This window comes from Dicentrarchus labrax, unplaced genomic scaffold (genome assembly GCF_905237075.1).
Source record: "Dicentrarchus labrax unplaced genomic scaffold, dlabrax2021, whole genome shotgun sequence".
Classification (NCBI taxonomy): Eukaryota; Metazoa; Chordata; class Actinopteri; family Moronidae; genus Dicentrarchus; species Dicentrarchus labrax.
The window spans coordinates 3,768,081-3,788,080 of NW_026136711.1; the positions used below are offsets into that span (position 1 = coordinate 3,768,081).

A 20,000-nucleotide genomic window follows, 5' to 3' on the forward strand; every position below is an offset into this window, starting at 1 on the left:
TCTGACGCGTTCAGGGGGAGCTGGAGGTAACAGCAGTGCTGGCTTCAGGTCGGGAAACGCCACACTGACCCTTTGAGTCCAGTTTAAGCCCCGCCCCCCTTCCCCCCTCCAGGTTATTTCTGGCGAGCAGCGGGGGTGGCGGGTGTTTCTGTCCTCTCAGAGTTTCCGTTGCACTTGTTGAAGTTATTTTTGAAGCGATATGATGACGAGCCGACACTCGACACCACGCAGCACCCCTCTGCTTTAAATACTGCTCGCTCCTCCACCTCTCTCTCTCTCTCTCTCTCTGTTCAATACATTGATTGATTGATTGCTTTCCTCAACCTTCCTCCACACACTGACTCATAATGACTCATTAACGCCTCCAGTTAGTGACGTTTTTAGACTTTTTCTCCTGTGCTCATAAAAACAACAACAAATACAGATTGTTGATTGATTGATTGTTTGTTTGTTTGTGTTTACATTTAATTTATCACAACATTTGCTTTCCAAAGTCAATCTTTAAAAACAGATTTAGTGGATTAAATTAACACATTTACATCTTAGAGCAAGGGACTCATTTAAAGAAATGCTTTTATTCTGAAGGCCAAAAATACACAAAAATATGGAAGTTAAAAAAAGACAAAAACATTTATGTTGACTTTATATCGGTCCAACTGTTGCTGTCAGTTAATAATATTTACTAGTAATTACTTTCATCATTACCATTCGTCTCTTAATCTGCTATGTATTTTCTACATGAATAATTTGTTCTAATAAATGAAAGAAAACTGCAAATATTCACATTTCAGAAGCCGGACGCAGTGAATTTTTGCTTGTTTAAGTCGCAGTAACAAACGAGAAACTACGATCAAACTGTAAACCTCTGTAGATAAAAAAGTCTCATTCTAAGGAAACACACAACGATTCTTATTTCACACACTAATGGAACCTGTGAACATTATATTACAGTAATGTGACATACTGGAGCTTTAAGATCAATACTCAATTATAAGAGTTTCTTTTTCTGTCCAACCAACTAACAACTTCACTTCTGAGCATCAATAAAATATTATTTTCATTGTAAAACAATTTATATTCCACAAGAAAACTCCAAGGAACTCCCTTCCAAACTACTAAAGTCACTGTCACGCAATCTTCACAGTCTTCGTAACTCAACCTCAAGCATAATTATATTCCCTTTAATCAGCAGTAGAATAATTAATACAGATATATTAACTATATAAATTAAAGGTACAAAACCTTTAAAGCCGCCAGCGTCCATCGGGATTTATGTTGAAGTCAGTTTGTTGTTTTCAGAATTGTAATAAACTTCCTGAATGTATTAAATGTTATTGGAGCTGCAACAGAAACACAACGTTTCTCTGGTCTACGTTTTAGTTAAAGTAATAAAATAAGTATTTTTTAGAGTTTGAACTCTTTGTCAGACAAAACGAGACATTTTTTCACTATTTTCTGACGTTTTATGAGCAAAACGATTAATTGATTAATGCAGAAAACGATCAGCTGGTGAATCATTAATGAAAATAATCATTAGTTCTTTAATACAATTACAGGATTATTTCCTTTCTGCCTGCTTTAATCTGTTAATGATTAATCTTTATTGGAAGGACTCATCTATTATTCATTAAGTGTAACGAGACATAAAAGAAGACAGAGCACTGAACTGTATTTACTGATTATTACCTATTAATTAATTAAACATCTCTGCAGTTCAGAGCTTAAAGGGACATTTTGTCTTATATATATATCTTATATTCAAAAAGACCCTGAATCCACCAACATTACAACGGGTTCAATAATTAAACATTTTCAAAGTCAGAAGAGTTGAATGATCCAGTTTTTAAAGGTTTGATTAACAATCATTAATTTATTTAATAGATTCAAATTGTTAAATTCAAGTTTAATAATGTTAATACATTTCTAAAATCATGTAAAATTTGTGACATTAACAGTAAAAAAGTATTTGTTCTGTAATTTTATATGGATTTCCAGAATAGTTTTTTTAAACGTTTTTTTTAAAGTGCAGTTTATTAGTTTATTGAGCTTTGAGCATTATTACAGGTTCACTGTCGTTAAAACACAGAATGATTTTTTACAGTACTAAAGAGATTATTTAAAATAATTAAAATAAAGAGTTTTGAGCCAAATTTAAAAACAAACATTAACATTACGAGAACATTAAAATATATTATAATTTAAAGATTAAACCTTATTAAATGTGAATGTTTACAGAGTATTCTTGTCTGAACATCATAATAAAGTGAATATTTGGTATTTTTGACCCAATTTAAAGACATTATCTGGAGCTACAGAAAGCTGTGATGGATATATTTTATAAACAATAATAATAAATAATAAAGTGAGAAACGGATTAATGGACAGTGAAATGAACGATTGTGTTAAAGAACAGTTAATAACTGACAGAAAGAGTTCTGTGTGTAAATGATCCATTAATAACCCTCATTATCAATCAGCAGGATTCACTGATTACTAACTTATTGATTAAGAGTTGTAGCTCAGTGATCGGAGGCTGATTGAGACACAGCATCAGCACTGAGACAGAAAGAGAGGAAGAGGACAGACAAGGAGACAGCGCGGTGCATTCAAGGACAGTAGCACAGAGGGAAGATAGAGAGAGCTTCACAGACAGCGGACAACAGAGAGAGAGAGAGAGAGAGAGAGAGAGAGAGAGAGAGAGAGAGAGAGACTCACCGACGCAGTTCCCGCTCCGCTGAAGGTGACACGCGGGCAGGTCTCCAGCCGCGCGGACAACATGACCTGATGCTGCCCGCCGCCGAGCGCGAGACCATCCCTCTGCCTGCTGCCCGCGAGCAGCTCCGCTAACTAACCGAGCACGAGACACGCTGGCTCCGCCCCCCCCCCCCTCTCTCCCTCCCCTCTCCCTCACTCACTCTCTCTCTCTTTCTGTCTCTCTCTCTCTCTTCCTCACCTTCTCTCTCTCCCACCCTCTCTCTCTCTCTCTCTCTCTCCCTCACCTCTCTCTCTCCCACCCTCTCTCTCTCTCTCTGTCTCTCTCTCTCTCTCTCTCCCTCCCTCCCTCTCCCTCTCTCTCTCTCTTCCTCCCCTCCCCTCTCTCTCTCTCTCTCTCTCTCTGTCTCTCTCTCCCTCCCTCACCCTCTCTCTCTCTCTCTCCCCTCCCTCCCTCCCTCCCTCTCCCTCTCTCCCTCCCTCTCCCTCTCTCTCCCTCCCTCCCTCCCTCTCCCCCTCTCTCTCTCTCTCCCTCCCTCCCCTCCCTCCCTCCCTCCCCCTCTCCCCCCTCTCTCCCTCCCTTCCCCCTCTCCTCCCCTCTCCCTCTCCCTCTCTCCCTCCCTCCCCCTCACCCTCTCTCCCTCCCCTCCCTCCCCCTCACCCTCTCTCTCTCTCTCTCCTCCTCTCTCCCTCCCTCCCTCACCCCTCTCTCTCTTCCTCCCTCCCTCTCCCTCTCTCTCTCTTCCTCCCTCCCTCCCCTCTCTCTCTCTCTCTCTCTCCCTCCCTCACCCTCTCTCTCTCTCTCTCCCTCCCCTCCCCCTCACCCTCCCTCCCTCCCTCCCTCCCCCTCTCTCCCCTCCCTCTCACCCTCCCTCCCTCCCCCCCTCTAACACTGCTCAGGTTGTCTGCACGTGATCGCCTTAACGAGGGATTTAAACACAATTCACCACCAAGTGCATGCTGGGACATGAGCCTCGTGCCTGTGTGTTAAATCCCAAAACACACAACTTCCCCACAAGGTGTGTTTTTATGTTTCTATGTCTTTGTGAGGACCAGGTCGAGTTTGGACTCTCAAAGTGGGGACATTTTGAAAAGTGGGGACATTTTGTTTGTTCAATAAAATGTTATTTTAACCCTTTAAACTCTCATTTATAACTCACAGTTATAAAGTTACTATATTTAAACAACGCGTGGCAACAAAACGGCAAAATCCAACCAATAATACCACATTCACCCGTCAATCATTAGATTCATTAGTTAGAGTCAGAGTCAGATCTTAAAGAGTCAGATCTTAAAGAGTCAGATCTTAGAGTCAGATCTTAAAGAGTCAGATCTTAGAGTCAGATCTTAAAGAGTCAGATCTTAAAGAGTCAGATCTTAAAGAGTCAGATCTTAAAGAGTCAGATCTTAGAGTATTTAAAAGTCAGATCTTAAGTTCAGCTAATGCAGTGGTTCTCAATTATTTTGTCATGCCCCCCCTAGAGGACAGAATTTTTTTCACGCCCCCCCTGAATTTGAATACTATTGAGAACCTGATCATATTTATTTATCTATCTGTACAAACCACTGTATGAGTTGCTGGCACCAGCATTCTGCATACAATCACCTGATTATCAAACTGGATTAATAAAATGAGCTGAGATAACATCTGCAGCAACTTTAAACTAACTTAGATGACTTTTTAACATTTGGGTTTTTTTTGTGTAAAATTTGCAACAACATTGTTTCTATTTAACGTTTGTCTGTCAGATGTTCTGTGAGTTGTTCTTGGAGGTCGTCTATAATGTCAGATATACGTCTCCTGATCGTGTCATTGGACAGAGGGACAGTATTCAGTGTCTCTTTCCTCACCTATGATTGTGACCATGTCCAATGCTGCCGGAGTATTCGCTCCTCTGCTGTTGTGTGATGGTTTTTTGCACCTTGTGATGTGGCGGTGTTTGTCCGAGGCTAACGGTGTGTTTTTATTTACTGATGCCGCGCTCACTGAATGACCGGCCTGTTGGAGATACTCATCGAGTATCTGATGCAGAAAGTCCAGTGGCTTATTGACAGAGCTGGGTGTAAGGTCTCCAGGTGTTTGCTTTCATGCTGTCCGCTGCCAGAGTTTAAGGTCTTATTTAAGGTCGTATTCACAGTAAACCCAGGGCTGCGTAGGGTTCGTCGTATTTCCTGCTCTCATTAGGTTTCTGCCGGTTACCGTCACTTTCTGTTCTTGCCTCTGACGTCTCCTCCGTTTTTCTTTTTACTCCTGTCAGAAACTCCTCCATCTCTCTTCCTCCGTCAGTCCCGACACCTCACTGCCCCCCCAGGGAGGTGTGCCCCACTATTTGAGAAGTACTGAGCTAATGTCAGCTAAATGTTAGCTAACTACATCAGGCATTAGTTAACCAGTGATTTGCTAACATTAGTTTTCAGATGGAACTAGTGACTCATATATATTTGTTGAAATTAATCAAACTATTAATCAAATAAACTTTATTCACAATAAAGTCGTTCAGCACATTTACTCTCTGGAATAGTTCTTTGTCGGCCAAACATTAGAAAAACTCCTCTGAAATAAAATATATCCCCAAAAACATAACAGATGTTTTTTATGTTGTTTATTGTTTCTGCTGCACACAAACAATTCAGATTTTACTCGTTCATGTTTCCAGTTGAGCCAACAGTCAAATCTGATTTCATTTATTTAAATACAGGAGAAGATGTTCTCGTTCACTCAGCTTTAGCTTCAGTTACTGAAGATGTATCAGTTATTTACTCACTGCTGTCGGTTTCTGATGAAGCTTTTAAAACTTGTGTTCAGACTCGAGCTGCAACGATTGGTCCATTATTCGTCAATCAACAGAAAATACAGAACGTGATGGTTTCAGTTACTCAAATGAGAGAATTCACGACTTTCACTTCGTACAAGATAAAACATTTGATGATATTTATTGTGAATTTTGTCCAAACTGAAAAAATAATCATCAGTTTTTAATAAATTCTAACAACGTAATGTTTTATTGGATAAACGACTCCAATAACTGAATAATCAATAATGAAATTAAACCTCTGTTGCAGCTCCAGTTCAGAAAATTAACACCGTTGACTTCATTTTATTGTTCGATTTAAAAATGTTTTAAAATAAAGTTTTACGTCTTGTTTTTTAGCATCGGTACAGAAACTCAGATCAACCGTCGAACTTCCAGCAGGAAGAAACTAAAACTACTTCTACCTCGAAAAAAAACAACAAAAACAATCGAGAATTAAATTTAAATTACAGAAACAATCGAGAATAAATCAGAAAACAAAAACTTGAAATAAGACGACAGAATTAAATTGAACTCGTGGCTGTGAGAGAACGTGTTCGTATTAACGTGAGTTCAGGGCGTGTTCAGGAGGTAGTAGGCGGCGGCCGACAGCAGAGCTCCACCCAGCGGCACGAGGACGAAGGCGGCGCACCTCCTCCACCACCTCGCCGCCCTCCCCGCCTCGTCGTCCACCTCCTCCTTCCTCCCCCGCTTCTTGTTCCTCCTCCCTCCTCGCTGCTGACGCTTCTCGAACGCCTCGAGCTCCTCCTGAACACACAGCGGTTAGTTAATGACAGACAGTCAGTGAGTGTGTGTGTGTCCAACTCTTCCTCACAGGTTAGTTAATGACAGACAGTCAGTGAGTGTGTCTGTGTCCAACTCTTCCTCACAGGTTAGTTAATGACAGACAGTCAGTGAGAGTGTCTGTGTCCAACTCTTCCTCACAGGTTAGTTAATGACAGTCAGTGAGTGTGTCTGTGTCCAACTCTTCCTCACAGGTTAGTTAATGACAGACAGACAGTCAGTGAGTGTGTCTGTGTCCAACTCTTCCTCACAGGTTAGTTAATGACAGACAGTCAGTGAGTGTGTCTGTGTCCATTATTAATCACCGTTATTAGTAATTGATCTCATTAACAGCAATAAGTGTCACACTGACCTGAAGTTTCTTCTGCTCCTCCTCCTGAGCTGCTCTCTGCTGCGCGTCCTTCAGCTGAATACACACACACACACACACACACACACACACACACACACACACACACACACACACACACACACACACACACACACAGAGGTCATTGTGTATCCAGGTGTGACTCTCAGCAGCTGTACAGGTGTGTGTCTGTTTGTGTACCTGGCTGACTTTCTTCTGCTGGTCTCTGCAGGCCTCGTCACACTGAACGTACTGATCAGACAGAGAGCACGGAAACTCCTGCACACACACACACACACACACACACACACACACACACACACACACACACAGATAAATAAACCTTACAGATGTTTATGAAAGATGGCCGACTCCAGCTGTGTACAGTTAAAGTGAAAGTGAAGGATCGGCTGTTCGGACACATTGTATTAATCTAATGTAATCTGACAGCATCTGTCTGTATGAAGCTCTCAGTGTGTGTTTATTACTGAGGTCAGAGTGTGTGTGTGTGTGTGTGTGTGTGAGAATGTGTGTGTGTGTGTGTGTGTAGGTGTGTGTGTGTGTGTGTGTGTTTACCTTCTTGATCCTCTTGCAGGGACATCTGAGCTTCACCTTCTGTTGACATTTCTCCTCACACACTCCTGGATGACACACCTGCTTACAGCGATGACCACAGCTCAGCTACACACACACACACACACACACACACACACACACACACACACACACACACACACACACACACACACACATTAGAGGAACCAATGTGTTTCTCTCAACGTTCAGTCTGCAGCTGGAAGCAGGAATCACCTCTGATCGATTTACCTGATCAATATAATCACCAATAAAATGGATCAGCTGCACCAGGTCCCGATACAAAAACATACATCTCAGTCCACAGGCACGTTATTGATTATTATTGGTTATCATTATTATTATTCTGGTTCATTATAATCACTTCCAACAGCAGCTCTGAACATCGTCTGTAGTTTTACTTTCACTATTATTAATATCAAACATCTTATTGAACTCAAATATATCTCAGCAGCACAAATCACTGCAGCCTCAGTGTGTGTGTGTGTGTGTGTGTGCATAAACATACCAATACTGCAGCCAGGGTGTGTGTTTGTTATTCTAACCGTGTGTGTGTGTGTGTGTTGTGTGTTGTGTGTGTGTGTGTGTGTGTGTGTGTGTGTGGAGGCTCTAGGAAAACAGTATTCTGACACACACACGTATACTTATGTGACTTTCGGGGACCTCACATAAACTTCAATTCATTTCCTGAAAAATTACTCAAACACTCAGTGTGTCCCTGAAGGTAACCTAAGTCAGAAACACACACACACTTCAAACATTAGTGTGTGTGTGTGTGTGTGTGTGTGTGTGTGTGTGTGTGTCAGTGCCAGTAAGTGACAGAATGAAAAAGCTAAATCACTCCCAGGTGAAAGTGAAACACACAGACTCTGTGTGTGTGTGTGTGTGTGTGTGTGTCTCTGTGTGTGTGTGTGTGTGTGTGTCTCTCTCTGTGTGTGCGTGTGTGTGTGTGCGCGTGTGTGTGTCTCTGTGTGCGCGTGTGTGTGTGTCTCTCTGTGTGTGCGTGTGTGTGTGTGCGCGTGTGTGTGTCTCTCTCTGTGTGGGTGTGTGTGTGTGTGTGTCTCTGTGTGCGCGCGTGTGTGTGTGTGTGTCTCTCTCTGTGTGTGTGCGTGTGTCGTCTGGCGCCACAGAGCTAAATTGATTATTGGAAAGAGAGAGAGACCAATGGGTGGTATTGTATTTCTGCTGCAACGACACTGACAATTATTGATCATTGATTTTGAAGGAAGAAAAACAGAAGAAGAAAAGGAACACACACACTCTCTCTCTTTCTCTCTCTCTCTCTCTCTCACACACACACACACACACACACACACACACACACACACACACACACACACACACACACACACAGTAATGGGAGGCAGGTGACTCCCCTTCCAGAGTCTGATAAAGTCCCATGGTGCACTGGGGCCCAGAGTGTGTGTTCACCTCTTTAGGACACTGGTTGTGGCAGGAGCCCAGCTGCTGCTTCGTCTGATCATCAGCGGCCGTCAACTTCCTGCAGACACATTCACATCATGGTTTCATATCCAAGAATAAACTTTAAACACTGCGTCTCGCTGTTTCACTCACTGACTGTCACTCTGTAATCAATACTCTGTGATCAGTTATTGGACCAATAACAGTACAGTGATCTGTTTAAAGTGTACTGACGTGCACTCCACGTAGAGCATGCTGATCTTGCAGTGGCAGCGCTGGCGGACCATCTGGCTGCAGGGGGGGCAGCCGCCGGGGTGACAGGGGCGGGAGCAGGTGTGGGGGCAGCCGGGGGGGCGGGGCTTAGAGCAGGCCTCGTCGCACACCTCGCACTGCAGAGAGAGAGAGAGAGAGAGAGAGAGAGAGAGAGAGAGAGAGAGAGAGAGAGAGATTGGATTGGTCAGCTCATCACGTCAAACTACAGATTGTCTCAATCGTCTCAAACTGTGGAAAACCAAACAATAACAGGACATAATGAGCAATCGACCAGATGGTGGCGCTGCAGTTAAAGGCCACGCCCCCTCACACAAACTGAAACATTTTCGCCATCTCCTCTGAAACCACAGCTCAGATTGTTTCCAAATCACTTGCTGATCATCGTTGGATAGAACTGATCAATAGTTGCGTAAGGCTTATATATTGATATCTGATTCAGTTTTCAAGATATTGATCAATGAGATTCAAAGGGGGCGTGTCTTGAAACATAACTCGATATAAATCATTGGGCTGATCATCACAACACTCACAGGATACGTCCATATAAGGACCTGCAACCTACCATCAGGGGGCGCTACAACTACAAACACTGGGTGTGTCTTCACCTTGTTGCCGTTGGTAACCAGGTGGCACTCCCTGCTGCAGTCGTGGTTTCCGCAGGTCAAAGGTCGTCCACAAGGTCGCGTACAGGAGAACCGCCCCCGACGATGACACGGCACCGGGCTGACCTGATCACGGACAGACAGACGGAGTACAGACATCTTTAAACGTATTGTTTGACCTCGTCTGAAGGTGAACGAGTGTAGCGAGTGCGCTGAATACCAAACGACGAAATGGGATGAAACGCAGGAGGGAATTATATGAGACAGAGACAGAGAAGGACAAAGAGAGAGAGATAGAAAGAGTGAATGAGGAGGAGGTCAGAAGGACAAACTAATAATGGACGAGGTTTGAAAAGAAAACAGCAAGGAGAGGAGGGAGGGAGGGAGGGAGAGAGGTCTCCAGATAAAGAGGGGAGGAAGTGATAAATCTAAAAACTGAGGCAGATACATGAAGTTAGTGTGTAAATGGTGACAATCAGGGAGTAAACTGATCGGTTCTTACCTCATGTTCCCCAAAACAGGCTCTGAAACACAAACAGGAAGACTAAATGTTCACTTTTATTCTGTCACATTAACTCAGTTTAATCATCATCGACTCCATGTACTCTTAATGCTGCTTCATGCCAGTTTATTATATTGAATTTATTCATTTAATTCCTTTTATTCTTTTTACATTTTTGAGGTTTTCCATTAACTTCCATTAATCACAGCCTCTTTACCAAAGTGCTCATTGAGGAAACAAACAAGTGTTACTCCTGTTTCTTCACAATAAAAGCTCACATTTGCTCCCACTACAGCATCTCTTGTACACATATATATTTATAAACTGAATATTAAGCTAATATATGAACGAATGCTGAACACTGAGGCCACACACACACACACACACACACACACACACACACACACACACACACACACTCGGTGTCGGCCCTGTTTGTGGCTTTTGGCCCGAATATTCTCAACATCAACACATACACTGCGTCACAGAGCTACAGGCAGCTGGCAAACACAATGTAATCCACACACACACACACACACACACACACAGCATGCAGAGTGTTTTTTAATCTCAGCTCTAATGATCCATGACAGACCAAAGTACCCAGGAATGTGTGTGTGTGTGTGTGTGTGTGTGTTATTGGGTGTCTGGGTACCACATGGTGAAAACAGAGAACAATTGTTTTAATGTTTCGAACACACACTGAGACTCAGACCTCCTCTGTTTCTATCCCCCTGTGTGTATATCTGCAGGCTGTTCATACTCATACTAATATATTAACATTTAACCTCTACTTTAATGTCACTTAATCACAAGTGCAGTAAATAAAGTCTGATGGGAAATATAATAATATTAAATAGTCTAATATTGTGTGACCTCTAACAGTGGTTCCCAATCTGGGGGTAAGAAAACTACACACAGTAGGCCAATATCTCTTCATTCCTTTATGTGAAGAAAACTAAATGAAATTGTTCTTTTTAGATTATTATAAACAGGACCTGAACACAAGCATTAAAACAACCAAAGAGATAATAGAACAATGAGAAGAAAACGCTTAATTTATTAAGAAAGAGGCCAATTAAGTCTGTATGATTGTTAAAATCAGGCAAACTAATGTCTGATTAATATTCACAGGAAATAATCTGCTCAAAATTCATCAAATCACTCCTTTTACACAAACCTCCTGCAGTTATTGTGTTGTTCTGAAGATAATATGAAATATCCAGAAACTCACTAAACCAGAAGTAAACCCTCTAATACTGTTTTTGTTAAACTCAACACTTCCTGCATAATATCCATCCAGCCCTCCGTTAACTGGCAGGCTTTTAATGTGAAAATACCGCAGGAAGTGTTTGATATTTATCAGGGTTCCAGTCTGGGGTCTATTTTATCCTGTTTTTAAATTACTTATGTAAAAACATTGAAGCAAAAACACACTTCTACGCTGATGACAGTGTAATTTATACCCATGCTCTCGCTGTAGCACAGGCAGTTAAAGAGCTTCAGACTTTATTTCCTTACAAACTATTCTCTAAAGCTCGCTAACAGTTAACTGATGCTGTTTAAATCCATTGACAGGGTTCCCTCGCACAAGAACTTGGGTCTATGGATCTATAGTCTAACTGTATCTAGTTAGGAAGCTCAAAGGGGAAATTGGCTGAATTATTGGTGAATTATTAGGAATTATTGTAATATTAGGTGGTTTCAACCAGACCTGCATTTGGTTTTAAAGAGAACATTAATTAAAAGGTAATTCTGTTCCAATAATGTGTGTTTGACCTACGTTGGTATCGGTACTTGACATGGCGGACAGGGCAGAGCTTTCTTCACAAAGGCTGGTTCAGACGGCTGCTCCCACGGACCCGCCAGCTGCACCTAAACACACACACACACACACACACACACACACACACACACACACACACACACACACACACACACACACACACACATTAAGAAAACATGCAGAGGTTCTCCAAACATCAGCATCATTACTCTGATAGGAAACAGGAAACATCACTTTATATAACTGATGACACAGATGGAGTCTTTTTATAATTTCTACTCTTTGTGCCACAAACATCCTTCGTGTTAAAGCAACAGGGAGGAAGAACTCACATCATTTTATTCAAGTAAAAAAAAAATCTCAAAATTATATTAATGGATTATAATTATTGATGCAGGGCTCCCACTCTTTTTAATAAATCATTTTCCAGGAGTTTTTCTTGACTATACAGGACAGTTATGTAACCAGGAGGTCCAGTATTGACCCATTTAACCCCAGTTTTATTCCTATATTTCCTATACATCCTATACATTCCCTCTGACCGTCACATTAATGTGACCACAGCCTGTAAGTAAAGTAAATTAAGTATTTAATTTCACAGAAAAACCTTTTAGAAGTAGACGGTGAAAGTGCATCGCTGTGTATTTATCTACCACCAACAATAAATAAATCATTTTTTTATTCTACAAACAGAGTTTGAAACAATAAACACCCTCAGGTTTATATAAGCAACCTGAGTGAGGGGCTATAAGACATAAATATAATTTTAGGACAACAGAGATTATTTCTTATAAGATATTTGGTCATTTTCAATACATTTCCAGGTGTCTGCCTCACGGTGGATCGGTGGAGCTCGATTTATTCTGAGATGAACAGACTAATTTGCTGCAACTACCCTCTTCCATCTCTTGTTTCTTTGGTTAATTTATCCAGCCGACTGTATTTACCTGCTACTTTTAAGCACAGCGCAGCGTTCACTAACTTTGGCTTTGGAGCAGCTGGTAGGTGGATGTTGTTCCCTGTTTCCAATCTTTATGCTAAGCTAAGCTAACAGCTGCTGGCTACGTACCTGTTGGGACTTGACCAGCACCAGGTCGTGGCAGGGCTGCGGGCAGGTGTGGCTGCAGCCGGGCAGCCGCAGCAGGCAGGGCTGTCTGCAGGGGGGGCAGGGCCCGGGGTGGCACCGGTGGGTCTCTCTGGTCGGGTGGTGGCAGGATGGAGGACTCCTGCAGGAGACAGAGTACGTGTTAATGAGAGTCAGTGCTGGGGGGGCTCTGACGGGAGGCGGCGGTCCCAGGTTTGTACCTGCAGGTCTCTTTGCAGCGAGGCGGTTTGGTGCTCCGTTCTCGCCCACAGGGGACGGCCAAACCGGTGGAACCACATGTACACCTGACCTCCACCGACTCCGGACAGGGATAACAACTACCTGAGGGACAGGTGAGACACAGTTATTTCAATAAGGACACTGAATGAGGTTTTATTTTCTTACACAATCTCCTATTAGTGTGTTTCCAATCTACAGCTCTCAATGTGCAAAGAGTTTCTCTCAGTTTTTACAGTGCGTACCACCTCTATTATTATTCATTGAATGGTTCAAGAACCATCTTCCTGGTTCACATTGCTCCTCCAAATAGTTCCAGTTTGGAGCCTCGACTACAGTGTTTGTGAACCATTCATCTGACCTCCGCCCGCTGTCCCAGTTTAGCTCCGCACTGATCATGGATGTAAGATTTGGGGTGTAAACAACCCTGGTTAAGTGTTTCCTGTCAGTTTGCTAACACTGTATCCCTGAATAAGAGTCTGTGTTCTGTCACCTGACGCTCTGATGAAGAGTCCTATCAACATAACACACTGAGTGTTGAGGGGCAGATAGAGAGTGTGTGAGCTGATAAAAGCTTCACTCTGTGGTAGAACCAGGAGTTTGGCTCCATGTTGGATCCGGTTCTCAGTTGTTAAATAACTCAATACTAATAACTAGTTCCTTCTCCGTGGCAACAACAGCTGAGACTCATGAGTGTCGCAGCATTAAGAGCCGATCGGTCTGTTTAATTAACACTGTGTGAGCTAAAAGATTATTTCAACACACACACACACACACACACACACACACACACACACACACACAAACACACACACGCCTCAGTGTCTGCTGTTATCTGCGTTGGCGGCGGCGCGACCTTCTATCTGTTACGCCCTGAAAGGTCAGAGCAGCCAATCAGCAGGCAGAAGCAAAAATAAATCAACATTAATCTATTCAGCCAATCACGAGGCAGACGGACGCATAAATTATCCTTTAATCGCCTGATCGGGGAACAATAGGGACACACACACACGCACACACACACACACACACACACACACACACACACACACACACACACACACACGTCTTTAATAACAGAGATTAATGATGTTTGACAGGAAGCAGAGGTCAACATTTTCCCAAACACACACATTCATCTGTGTGTGTGTGTGTGTGTGTAACAAATGTCAGCACACACACACACACACACACACACACACACACACACACACACACACACACACACACACACACACACACACACACACACACACACACACACACACACACACACTCTTCAGGAGGTGGTATGGGTCAGAATTTTCCTGAGTTTGACCTTTGACCTTCTACCAGCTGTGACTCGCTCAACAAATCACAACATGTCTGACAGACGATGATGTGATGTGACTCCGTGTGTGTGTGTGTGTGTGTGTGTGTGTGTGTGTGTGTGTGTGTGTGTGTGTGTGTGTGGTTTTCACAATAAAGTTCAGGTGCAGTGTTTTATAACCTCAGCTGATGTTTTCAGACTTTTAAATGGAACATGAAGCTTTCTGTCACAGAGGGAGCTGTGTGTGTAATGAGGAGGAGGAGGAGGAGGAGGAGGAGGAGGAGGAAGAGGAGAGGGCACTGTGTGAGGTGAAGAGGGACAGGTGTATACAGGTGTTCTTGTCAGCGATGGAGCTGCAGCAGCGACACACAACTCATCAAGGAACGACAGACATAAAACAGACACTTTTAGAGTCAGTGTGATTTACGCTTCCTAAGGAGGTCATTACTCTGATCTTCATCACAAATAAACAGCCATTAATCCACATTAATCTACATTAATCCACATTAATCCACAGTAAAAGAAGCTCCTTCTAACTGCCTGAGAACAATCCCACTGTTCTGTGTTCTTCAGTGTCGCAGTGATCCAGTGAGAGCGTCTGTACGTCCATGAGTTCACTGCTAACAGACCATTAGGCTCCTCGTAATGAGACTGAAGGGAACAAAAACAGACAACTCACAGACTCCAGAGCAACCTACTTCCTGTTTACTTCCTCCAAAGCCCCCAAAATATACAGAAACAACACCTGAATATGACTAACGTGCATCAGAGGAAGGACTCCACCACACTGTCTCACTCACTGTCTCACTCACTGTCTCACTCACTGCTGGAAAACATTTGACTTTTTATGTCATTCTGCTGTGAAACGTTGTAACGTTGTAATAAATGAGATGTTTCCAGCAGTGAGCGAGAGAGTGAGTGTGAGTTCTTCTCATTATCCTCCAAAGGCCCAGAATTACAGGAGTTCTGGGGAGTGAGGACGCCGGGTCAGCCTCTTGACTCTCATCCACAGACGGTAGCTACAGCGGCTCCGTGGAGAATACACGCCGGGTCGATGGCCGCGAGCGACCAGCGTCAAACAGCACAGAGCAGATCGCACCGGCAGGAAGTCAGACACAGAAACGGAGCAGAGAATAGGGTGGATTTTCAAAATAAAATACTGCTACTGCTCCACACTATACCAAAAGAGAATAAAATAACAACTTACTGACCCCCCCGGTAGAAACACTAATAAAGGAAAAACAAAATACGATCGATTATCAGCATTATTCCAATTATCTGTATCCATGATTTCTTTATCCAGTTGCCAATAAAATAATTTAAGGGTTTGATATTTTGGCTGTGATGCCGCCGCCTCTCTCTCCGTCTGTAGCCCCGCCCACAGGAACTCACTTATTCTGAATTCTGACACCAAGATGTTGGCTTATCGGTTTCCTTGATTACCAATAATCGGTATCTGTATCGACCCTGAAATAAATAACGTGACATTTTCAGAGACGGTTAAATCTCGCATCGCGTACAGGACTGTGTGTGTGTGTGTGTGTGTGTGTGTGTGTGTGTGTGCGTGCGTTACCTTGGTGACAGCCGGAGGGACACTTGTGGTTGCGACACCCCAGAGTCCGACCACAGCTCTGGTCGCACGGAGGGCAGTTACCAGGGCAACACTGTAACACAAGGCAGGGTGGGAGTTTAAACAGGAGGATGAAGATGGTTAACGCCACGGAGACGATAAGAGCCGCGCTGTCGCCGCCAACCTTTAACGATCAGATTACCGTCGGATTAGACGCCATCGCTCTGACATTTACACAGCGACATCCACAAATCTGCACGCTGTCGTCTCAGCGAGGAAGATAAGGAGAGCGGCGAGGAACCGTCGCTCCACGCGTGTGTTAGTGTCTCTTTAAACTACCAGAATGCATTGCTGCTCACATAGACAATGAATGGAGAGCGTGGGCTGTTTATACAGACTGACGGCGGCTGTGATAATCAATGATGAGAGTAATCAGTCGGACTGTCTTTACTGTGAGGATCTGGAGTTCAGATCAAATGAATCAGTGTTTTCTGACACTGACTAACTGATGGATCAATAAACTGACTGGTACGAATGTATTGATGATGAAGATGATGCACTCACCTTCCTCCTGCACTGGTGTCTCTGGCAGCTTCTGGTTTTTGGACATTTGGAGTCACACAGGTATTCTTTATGACACGGCATAAACTTCCTGTATTTACCACACCTGCACTCCTTCTCCACCTCCTGACACACACACATACAGAGAGTCAGTGTGTGTGTGTGTGTGTGTGTGTGTGTGTGTGTGTGTGTGTGTCACCTGTCTGCAGGTCTCACAGCTCCCTCTGTGACATCTCATTGAACAGGTGTGTTTCCCACACGACAGACGACGGTCGCACGTGTCGCCGCACGGTGACACTTCCTCTGTGCACGGCAAAGACGACTCTATACACACACACAGTGACATTTAGAAAATAGCAGCAGAGAGTGAGACAGGTGTGTGTGTGTGTGTGTGTGTGTGTGTGTGTGTGTGTGTGTGTGTGTGTGTGTGTGTGTGCGCGCGCTCACTGGTCTTGCCGCAGGGACAGGATCTGCTGACGGAGCGAGGACACGGGGGACAAACTCCATCGTGACACACAACCTCACAGGTGTGATTCCCACAGGAGAGCAGAGAGCCGCATACCTGGAGGAGGAAGAGGAAGAGGAGGAAGAGGAGGAAGAGGAGGAGGAGGAGGAGGATGATGATGAGGAAGAGTTATAAAGTTATAAAATTCAGTATGAGTGCAGCTGTGAAACGTGTTTTCAGTATTTTATGCATCCAATAAGTGAAGTGTTTACATCTGTAACAACACTGAATATTTACAATAATAATTAACAGATCAATCAATAATGAAACCGATATTGAGTCAGTATTAACTCCTGCTGACTGTCCATCAGAGTATAAAGCAGCTCAGCAGTCAGTGACACTGTATTATTACAGTGTTATTACATCATTATTAGTGTTATTACATCATTATTACAGTGTTATTACATCATTATTACATCATTATTACAGTGTTATTACATCATTATTACATCATTATTACATCATTATTACAGTGTTATTACATCATTATTACAGTGTTATTACGTCATTATTACAGTGTTATTACATCATTATTACAGTGTTATTACATCATTATTACAGTGTTATTACGTCATTATTACAGTGTTATTACATCATTATTACAGTGTTATTACATAATTATTACAGTATCACTGTGTATGTGTACCTGCTGACAGTTCCACTGAGGGCTGGCGCAGGGTCTCTCTGCCGTCTCTCGACCACACACACACCTCTGAACGCTGACTCGGGGACAGGGAGAACACTCTGACGGGAACACAAACGGGAGTTACTGTCGGCCATGTTGGACGTCCTCAGTTCGCCTCCTCCACTCCCACACACACTCACACACTCACACACACACTCCACACACTCACACACACACCACACACACACACACACTCACACACGGACTCACACACCTCACACACACTCCCACACGGACTCACACACACACTCACACACGGACTCATCACCCTGGCTGTGTCTCATTCCGCATACTTCCGTCAGTACACTGCTAATGTGCACCGACCACTTCCTGCCGTAGTGCCACTGTCGATGGTTAGTGTTGTACCAAAAGGAACTCTGATGTTACTTAATGGAAATGACGAATTACTTACAGTTATACAATAGAGTTCATTTATAACGTACTCGTCCACTATACTGACTGTCTGTTATCTCCACTATATACTGACTGTCTGTTATCTCCACTATACTGACTGTCTGTTATCTCCACTATATACTGACTGTCTGTTATCTCCACATATACTGACTGTCTGTTATCTCCACTATACTGACTGTCTGTTATCTCCACTATACTGACTGTTGTTCACTATACTGACTGTCTGTTATCTCCACTATATACTGACCGTCTGTTATCTCCACTATACTGACTGTCTGTTATCTCCACTATACTGACTGTCTGTTATCTCCACTATACTGACTGTCTGTTATCTCCACTATATACTGACTGTCTGTTATCTCCACTATACTGACTGTCTGTTATCTCCACTATATACTGACCGTCTGTTATCTCCACTATATACTGACTGTCTGTTATCTCCACTATACTGACTGTCTGTTATCTCCACTATATACTGACTGTCTGTTATCTCCACTATACTGACTGTCTGTTATCTCCACTATATACTGACTGTCTGTTATCTCCACTATATACTGACTGTCTGTTATCTCCACTATATACTGACTGTCTGTTATCTCCACTATATACTGACTGTCTGTTATCTCCACTATATACTGACTGTCTGTTATCTCCACTATATACTGACTGTCTGTTATCTCCACTATATACTGACCGTCTGTTATCTCCACTATATACTGACCGTCTGTTATCTCCACTATATACTGACCGTCTGTTATCTCCACTATATACTGACTGTCTGTTATCTCCACTATATACTGACCGTCTGTTATCTCCACTATATACTGACTGTCTGTTATCTCCACTATATACTGACTGTCTGTTATCTCCACTATATACTGACTGTCTGTTATCTCCACTATACTGACTGTCTGTTATCTCCACTATATACTGACCGTCTGTTATCTCCACTATATACTGACTGTCTGTTATCTCCACTATACTGACTGTCTGTTATCTCCACTATACTGACCGTCTGTTATCTCCACTATATACTGACCGTCTGTTATCTCCACTATACTGACTGTCTGTTATCTCCACTATACTGACTGTCTGTTATCTCCACTATACTGACTGTCTGTTATCTCCACTATATACTGACTGTCTGTTATCTCCACTATATACTGACTGTCTGTTATCTCCACTATATACTGACTGTCTGTTATCTCCACTATATACTTACAACTGAGTGTTTGAAGTGTTCAAGTAGTGAAAGAGACACAGCCACAGTGTCACTGACTCATCACAGTCAGCTCCACTTCCATAATATGTGTTGCATTGTGGGATTGTTAGCAGAGAGTACAGGGTGTGTGTGTGTGTGTGTGTGTGTGTGTGTGTGTGTGTGTGTACCTGTGTGACACGGCTGTGTACAGGTGTGTGTGTGTGTGTGTGTGTGTACCTGTGTGACAGGGCTGTGTACAGGTGTGTGTGTGTGTGTGTGTGTGTGTGTGTGTGTATGTATACCTGTGTGACAGGGCTGTGTACAGGTGTGTGTGTGTGTGTGTGTGTGTGTGTGTGTGTACCTGTGTGACAGGGCTGTGTACAGGGGTGTGTGTGTGTGTGTGTGTGTGTGTGTGTGTGTGTGTGTGTACCTGTGTGACACGGCTGTGTACAGGTGTGTGTGTTTGTGTGTGTGTGTGTGTACCTGTGTGACAGGGCTGTGTACAGGTGTGTGTGTGTGTGTGTGTGTGTGTGTGTGTATGTATACCTGTGTGACAGGGCTGTGTACAGGTGTGTGTGTGTGTGTGTGTGTGTGTGTG

General features: G+C 43.2%; 3 protein-coding genes across 33 annotated transcripts in view; 1 reads left to right on the forward strand and 2 right to left on the reverse strand.

Moving 5' to 3' along the window:
- corin (corin, serine peptidase) overlaps positions 1-2,877 on the reverse strand; it is a 22,622-nt gene extending 19,745 nt beyond the window's left edge. For both annotated transcript variants that reach the window (XM_051415846.1, XM_051415845.1), the window contains exon 1: positions 2,716-2,877. In XM_051415846.1, coding sequence (XP_051271806.1) covers positions 2,716-2,778 — 63 coding nt within the window. In that variant the 5' untranslated portion in view covers positions 2,779-2,877. The remainder of the gene's footprint in view (positions 1-2,715) is intronic.
- The window catches only part of LOC127372309 (butyrophilin subfamily 1 member A1), a 113,110-nt gene that overhangs the window by 53,824 nt on the left and 39,286 nt on the right, over positions 1-20,000 (forward strand). For 15 of the 30 annotated variants that reach the window (XR_007886580.1, XR_007886588.1, XR_007886568.1 and 12 more), the window contains exon 3: positions 6,503-6,561. The gene's annotated coding sequence lies outside the window, so the exon portion shown is untranslated. Of the gene's footprint in view, positions 1-6,341; positions 6,562-20,000 lie in introns of all 30 variants that reach the window. The other 15 variants (XR_007886582.1, XR_007886575.1, XR_007886578.1 and 12 more) reach the window with 2 other exon arrangements.
- nfxl1 (nuclear transcription factor, X-box binding-like 1) overlaps positions 5,301-20,000 on the reverse strand; it is a 20,074-nt gene continuing 5,374 nt past the window's right edge. The window contains exons 10-25 of the mRNA XM_051415847.1: positions 17,749-17,846; positions 17,045-17,159; positions 16,797-16,921; positions 16,601-16,723; positions 16,040-16,130; positions 13,142-13,262; positions 12,906-13,062; positions 11,834-11,925; positions 10,051-10,072; positions 9,552-9,674; positions 8,908-9,062; positions 8,683-8,752; positions 7,234-7,338; positions 6,859-6,936; positions 6,661-6,714; positions 5,301-6,272 (exon numbers count right to left, since the gene is read on the reverse strand). Of these exons, the coding sequence (XP_051271807.1) occupies positions 6,078-6,272; positions 6,661-6,714; positions 6,859-6,936; positions 7,234-7,338; positions 8,683-8,752; positions 8,908-9,062; positions 9,552-9,674; positions 10,051-10,072; positions 11,834-11,925; positions 12,906-13,062; positions 13,142-13,262; positions 16,040-16,130; positions 16,601-16,723; positions 16,797-16,921; positions 17,045-17,159; positions 17,749-17,846 (1,724 nt within the window). The 3' untranslated portion in view covers positions 5,301-6,077. The remainder of the gene's footprint in view (positions 6,273-6,660; positions 6,715-6,858; positions 6,937-7,233; positions 7,339-8,682; positions 8,753-8,907; positions 9,063-9,551; positions 9,675-10,050; positions 10,073-11,833; positions 11,926-12,905; positions 13,063-13,141; positions 13,263-16,039; positions 16,131-16,600; positions 16,724-16,796; positions 16,922-17,044; positions 17,160-17,748; positions 17,847-20,000) is intronic.